The sequence below is a fragment of the Squalius cephalus genome, assembly GCF_949319135.1.
Source record: "Squalius cephalus genome assembly, chromosome: 11".
Taxonomy (NCBI): domain Eukaryota; kingdom Metazoa; phylum Chordata; class Actinopteri; order Cypriniformes; family Leuciscidae; genus Squalius; species Squalius cephalus.
The window spans coordinates 31,218,697-31,226,184 of record NC_137132.1 but is presented as its reverse complement, the minus strand read 5'-3'; the positions used below and the strand labels follow the sequence as shown (position 1 = coordinate 31,226,184).

The window sequence follows — 7,488 nt, the reverse complement described above, 5'->3', positions numbered from 1 at the left end:
CTTGGAGGCTGAGGCCTGCAGTTCGCTCTAGGGTGCCTCCATGGGATTTGTCCATTGCGCTGCAAGGCCTTTCCCTGGCCCCCTTTGAGCCCATTGAGGAGGTTCCTGAGAAGTTTTTAACTCTGAAAGCTCTTTTCCTTCTTGCTATTTCTTCTCTCAAGAGAATAGGGGATCTGCAAGCATTGTCGGTTGCTCCGTCATGCTTAGAGTTTGCTCCGGGTATGGTTAAAGCCTTTCTACATCCAAGACCGGGATATATACCCAAGGTCCCCACTAATGTGGCTAGACCTATCGTTCTGCAGGCCTTTTGTCCTCCTCCCTTTCAGAATGCGGACCAGGAGGCTAATAATTTGCTTTGCCCAGTTCGGAGGTTAGACGCTTATGTCCACAGAGCTGCCCTGTGGCGTAAAAGTGATCAATTGTTTGTATGCTTTGGGTCCCCTAACAAGGGAGGCCCAGTGTCTAAGCAAAGAATGAGCAAGTGGGTGGTTAAGGCTATCACACTTGCTTATGAGGCGGCTGGGCAGCCTTCTCCTTTGGCTGTCCGGTCGCACTCTACGAGGAGTATGGCGGCCTCTAAGGCCCTTTTATCAGGAGTGTCTTTACAGGACGTCTGTGATGCGGCAGGTTGGTCCTCACCGCACACTTTCGTCAGGTTCTACTCTTTGGATCTAGACTCTGCTCCAGGGTCTCATGTTTTGTCTTCCTAGTGCTGCTCTCCACATTTCACACAGGACAGACATTTGTAGCTATGGAGGCGTTGGTATAGACGTTCCCCATAGCGTCATTCTCGACGCAACGCGAGTTCCCTTGAAAGGGAACGCCTCGGTTACGACTGTAACCTCGGTTCCCTGAAGAGGGAACGAGCGTTGCGTCGCCTTGCCATATCTCCTTCATGCCTGTCAGCACGACTTCAAACTTTACGAAGCTTTCGTTTTCTGTTTCGGGCCGGCTTTTATAGCTTCCTGGTACGTGACGTCACCCGCCTCTGACGTTCCGCCACACCATTGGACTGATTTTACATGTGCTTCAAGACGTCATCACGCAAAGCGTTCCCCATAGCGTCATTCTCGACGCAACGCTCGTTCCCTCTTCAGGGAACCGAGGTTACAGTCGTAACCGAGGCGTTTTTGGAGCATCAGCTGTAAAATGCCAGGCAGTGCTCATGATGCCAATTTTCTACGCCAGTCTGACCTCTTCCAAAGATCCCACCTGCTAAAGGTGAGGCTTGTGACAGCTTTACTTTTTAAAGGGAATATTAATTAAATAATACTATGTAATTAATTCTTATTTTTATTGTGAGAAGAACATCGAGGGACAAGACACTAGGCTTTTAATAGTTGGGGACCCTGCATACCCCCTCCTTGACTGGCTCTTGAAAGGATACATAAATTCTGCACATTTGAAATAAAATAAAATAAAACCCCTGAACAAGAATATTTTAATGCCCACCTGAGTTCACTACGAGTGGGAGTTGAGAACATGTTCGGGATTTTGAAGTCAAGAGTGCTCCTAAAATGAAACGATTTTCACTACACCTTCACACCAACTGTGATTGCTACCTGCTGTGCACTGCATAAATTTTGCCAGACCGAGAAGGACAATGCCAACAGCAGGTGGTTGGAAGAGGCTTGTGACCTCAATGCTATCTATCCTCAACCTAACCACTCAGTGAATATGCATGTTCCCTTGTCCATTTTTAACTCCTCTTAAGAAATGTGTGTTTGTCTTTAATGAATATGGGACTCTACAACACAATCAGTGCATGCATGGACAATCAGTGTCACAAGCACAATCAGTGTATGACAGTTAAATTACATCAAAGGAACATAAACATCTTGAACATTTGAAATTCACACTCAAGCGTAAGCCTGCATCATTTAATGTTTTCATACAAAATATATATTGTGTAATATGGCTGGAAAGAAAAACCTATCACAATTGTTATGCTGTCCATTTCAATAAAACAATTTCCATAGTGTTAGAATGTCTAGGATAATAAAATATTTGGGTAACACTTTACTTGAAGGGGTGTGCATTAGACTGACATGACACCTTCATAATCATGACATGACATATGTCATGAATATGAAAGAGGTTTTATGCATGTTAATGACAATTCTCATTAAGTGTCATTCACTCAATTATGTAATTTTTAATGCAAAGATGACATTGAGATGTCTTTGTTATGACAACTTGACATAAACCAATACATCATAACTATGTCATCAACATGACATAGCAGATTAATCATCAAACTTAAGAAACTACTTAGCTTTATGGGTTAACATTACATTGTATTTCTGACCACTTTTTTTTTTTTTTTTTTTTTTTTTTTCCTGTGGTAAAAACTGAATTTGTCATTAAAATGTCATTAAGTGTTAATACTCTGTCAAATTATTTTATAACAGTGTCATGCATATTTTTCTGGACCTCAACTACAGTGATACAATTTTTTGTATTTTTTTATGAAAATGTCATTAAGTGTTAACACTGTCAAATTATTTTATAACTAATACTGGAATACGGGGAAAAAAAGTGGTCAGAAATATATTCATGACACAGTTATAATGGCCTCATGACAGCCAATGTCAAAACCAATCACATGACAGTTTAATGTAATGTTAACCCATAAAGCTAAGTAGTTTCTTAAGTTTGATAATCTGCTATGTTTATGTTTATATGTTTATGACAATTTTATGACAGGTTATGATGTATTGGTTTATGTCAAGATGTCATAACAAAGACATCTCAAACAATGTCATCTTTGCATTAAAAATGTCATAATTGAGCGAATGACACTTAATGACAGTTGTCATAAACATGCATACAACCTCCTTCATATTCATGACATGTGCCATGTCATGATTATAAATGTGTCATGTCAGTCTTATGCACACCTTCAAGTAAAGTGTTACCCATCTTCGTATGTGACCAATATTCAATCAGATATTTCCACTTCTTTTTTGAAAAGCTGTCTCATGACTTCCTTCCGTAGTCTTGTCAGATTTAGTCCATAAATGAGGGGGTTTAAAATGGGTGGTATGAGTAAGAATTCCAGGGCCATGAAATTACGCAAATCTTGTGGCAAACTCTTTGAACCATAACGAGTGTACAGCACATCAAACAGCAAAGCAACAGTCACATTGAGCAATGCTAGAAGATGTGGTACACATGTTTGTATGAATTTGTGCCTGCCCTCTATTGACTTTCTGCATTTTTCAATCAAGTAAATGTATGAGCAAAATATCAATATTCCATGTCCAAAATATATAAAAATGATTACATACCCAATCACATTATTTACTGTTGTAGAAAAACAGGAAAGTTTAACAACTGACCAATTTTCACAATATAGCTTTTCAATACTAGAGCCACATAATGTTAGTCTTGATGTTAATACAATTAGAACAGAAATGCAAAAAAATGGAGAAAGCCAGCAGAAAAGGATACATTCAAGAACCCTCTGATCGGTCATTACTGAATGATACTCAAGTGGTCTACATATTGCCACATACCTGTCATATGCCATCACCGTTAATGTTGAAACGTCACACAGAACAGATGAATAAATGACAAATATCTGAATCAAACATCCAGCATAAGAAATCACATGATACTGGGATAATAAATCATACATGAATTTAGGGTAGAATCCACCAGAGCCAAAAAGTCCATTTACACACAAATTACAAATAAAGACATACATTGGCTCATGAAGCTTCTTATGTGAGATTACAGTGTAAATGATGGTAACATTACACAACACAATTAATGGATAATACATTGCAGTCAATGAAAAAAACACAAATCTTTTCCCCATCGTTTCATTTAGTCCAGAGAGTGTAAACACTAAGTCAAAGGATTCATTCTCTAGTGGCGGCTGCATCTGGAATGATATGCAAATTATTATGATAGTGATATCATTATGCACATCATAATAAAAATAAGTACATTTGAAATTAAAAGTTAGATCATTTTAAATATAATCATTCAGATTGTCAGCTATTCAGTCCTATTTCAGACAAAAGCAATGAAATAATTCAAATCTTACCACACTCTCTTTTTGTTAGTTTGACAGTGTTGTGAAAGGTTGATCTGGTGATATATATATATATATATGGAGACTATTCTCATGCTAATTGTCTTGTTTGTGAACACTTGCAATATTTTTAAAAAGCTCTCATGAGAAGTTTTTTTTTTTTTTTTTTTTTTTATATATATATATATATATATATATATATATATATATATATATATCTGTCTATACTAGCCTGGGAAAACCCAGATGAACTTCCGGCAAATTTAGATTTGCTCTGCAAGTCAGTCTTGCCAAGAGCCCATTCAAGCCCATTTCCAATCTTTCCAAATCTTGGCACCAATCACAAACGTTGAGGCGGGCTTTACACGACGACGATCGCTCTGATTGGTTTTAGGTCTATCCAATTGTGCCTAGAGGCATTTGAGCAACGTCCGTTGGTGACGCCCCTTTGGAAATGGGATGTGAATGAAGCTTCCCCAGACCCACTCTCAGTTACGACTGAGAAGGGTCTGGTGTCAACCAGGCTATGTCTATACTACACATGTCATTAAAGTAATATGCAAATGAGCAAGTGAGGTACTTAATGCGTGTACTGTATGTAGGAGTATGCCAATTGTAATAACCTCATTATATATTTCACATTGTATTTATTTATTTATTTATTTTGTCTGCAACATGTCTCTGTAAATTTATTGTTAAAATGTCTCGGTTACGTATGGTAACCCTCGTTCCCTGAAGGAGGGAACGGAGACGAACGTCGTGATCGACGGATAGGAATCTCGCTAGAGAACCCAATCTACTTTGATTGAAACTAAACGAGCCAATGCACATTGGCACAATTGGCGTGCAATCATTTGCATCAGCTGTTCAGCCCCGCAGCGCGGGTATATAATGAGCAGAAGGTGCGATTGCACTTCAGTTTTTTGCAGAGGAGCCGAGCCGATGAGCTGGCTGCCCCGGCGGGTCTCAGCAGATGTAACGATGGGACTTACATCTCCGTTCCCTCCTTAAGAGAATGAGGGTTACCATACGTAACTGAGACGTTTCCTATCAGTCGGTCACTCTCGGCATACGTAGTGACCAGCAATAGGAATCCCTACCAAAGCACCACAGCTGCTGCACCCCATCCAGCGCCCTGTGCAAGCCTCTACTTACACAGAGTATGCCTGTCACTGTTTTTCCATGATAACCCACACAGTGAGATTTTTGGATAACACTGGGAAAGCGTTTCCTTTCTATGGAAAAGGGGAATGCTGCGGAAGCACATTCTTCAGAGGATTTATGTGGAAAATACATATGGACTAGCCCAAAGGTTTTACTGCATATGAATACTGGGTGACTTAGTCCAAGGGAAAGACAAGGGCTTCGATTAGGAGCAGCCTAGAATACACATATGGGATCCCCGTAGGGTCACACATATGGAATCCAGCCTTAACCCGGTTCTCAAGGATTCAATGGATAAAGGCCTGGCACCGGACGCTCCGCCATGTCCGGGCCGAGGGTGTTGGAGGACTCACAGGTTTTTCACTCTGGAGAAATAAGGAGCACAGTAGGGTGCAGCAAGCCGACAGAGCTGAGCCTCTCAGTGCTTCTACATGTTTGTGCTTGGTAAGCCAAGGCGATGGCATCAACTATCCAGTGGGCCATCCTCTGCTTGGAGACAGCCTTTCCCTTCTGCTGGCCTCCATTACAGACAAAGAGCTGATCTGAGGTCCTGAGGCTTTGAGTTCTGTCCACATACAGATGCAGGGCGCGAAGAGGGACAGAGCAAGGCCAGGGCTGGGTCTGCCTCCTCCAGGGGCAGCGCTTGCAGATTCACTACCTGGTCTCTGAAGAGAGTGGTAGGAACCTTGGGCACACAGCCAGGCCCGGGTCTCAGTACAACATGGTCGTCGTACTCTAGGCACAATTCGTCAACCAAAAATGCTCGCAGGTCCCCTACCCTCTTGATAGAGGCCAGTGCAATCAGCAGCAAAGTCTTCAAAGAGAGAAGCTTTATGTCTGCTGACTGTAAAGGCTCAAGGGGAGCATCCTGAAGTGCTTGAAGCACCAGAGAAGGTCTCAAAAGTGTATGGAGGGGGGTCGAGGAGGGTTTAACTGTCTCGCCCCACTAAGGAACCTGATGACCAGGTTGTGCTTTCCTACTGATTTGCCATCTATCTGGTCGTGATATGCGGAAATAGTGGCAACATGTACTTTGAGGGTGAAGGGAGACAGCCTTCGCTCCAACCTTTGCTGCAAGAAGGAAAGCACTGACCCTATCAAACATCTTCGGGGGTCCTCTCGGCGAAAAGAACACCACTCGGCGAACAGGTTCCACTTTAAGGCGTACGCACATCTCGTCGACGGCGCTCGTGCAGAAGTGATGGTGTTAAGTACCTCCGGGGGGTATGTCACCTAGAACCTCTGTGTCTCGTCCAGGGACCAGACACAGAGTTTCCAGAGGTCCGGACGCGGGTGTCATAGGGTGGCCCGTCTCTGAGTAAGAAGGTCCTTCCTCAGCGGAATGGGCCAGGGAGGGACTGTCACAAGGAGCTTGCGTTCTGGGAACCAGGTCCGGGTGGGCCAATAGGGAGCCACCAGAAGGACCTGCTCCTCGTCCTCCCTGACTTTGCACAGTGTCTGCGCAAGTAGGCTCACTGGGGGAAACGCATATTTGCGGAGGCCCCGTGGCCAGCTGTGTGCCAGTGCATCCGTGCCGAGTGGTCCCTCGGTCAGGGAGTAAAACAGCTGGCAGTGGGAGTTCTCTGAGGAGGCAAACAGGTCTACCTGAGCTTCCCTGAACTCTCTCGAGATCAGCTGAACCGCCTGGGGGTGGAGTCGCCATTATCCCGAGAGCACAGCTTGTGACAGCTCGTTGGCCACACGGTTGAGCACACCGGGGACATACATGGCTTGAAGCGAACTCAGATGATTTTGACTCCAGAAGAGGAGATGGCGGGCTAGTTGCGACATGCGATGTGAGCGTAGACCACCTTGTCGGCTGATGTACGCAACGGACGCAGTGTTGTCCGTACGCCAAGCACGTCCCTGCCCTGTAGCAGCCTTTTTAAGCGGCTCAGACAGTTGATGTGCCAATGCAGTTGGGGGCCCGTCCACACCCCTGACACTGCATGCCCGATGTACGTGGCACCCCAGCCTGTGGCAGAGGCATCTGTGAACACCACAGTATGCCTGGACACCTGTTCCATGGGCACTCCTGCCCGCAGGAACGAGGGGCTGACCACGGGCTGAAGGTCTGGTGGCATGCCGGTGTGATTGTCACCCAGTGAGTGCCATGATGCCACACCCATCTCAGGACTCGGCTGTGAAGCCAGTGCTGAAGCGGTCTCATATGGAGCAGCCTGAGCGGAGTTACTGCTGCTGCTGCTGCCATATGCCCCAGGAGCCTCTGAATATATTTCAGTGGGACCGCCGTCTTGCCTTTGAATGTGTTCAAGAAGTTC

At 44.1% G+C, this 7,488-nt stretch overlaps 1 protein-coding gene across 1 annotated transcript; it reads right to left on the bottom strand.

Moving 5' to 3' along the window:
* Window positions 1-2,941: 2,941 nt before the first annotated feature.
* Window positions 2,942-3,889, bottom strand: LOC307167859 (olfactory receptor 6N1-like; the record flags this gene model as incomplete). The annotated part of the gene is made up of 1 exon (XM_079887163.1): window positions 2,942-3,889. The coding sequence occupies one exon, from the start codon at window positions 3,887-3,889 to the stop codon at window positions 2,942-2,944; it is 948 nt and encodes a 315-aa protein (XP_079743289.1).
* Window positions 3,890-7,488: the final 3,599 nt, after the last annotated feature.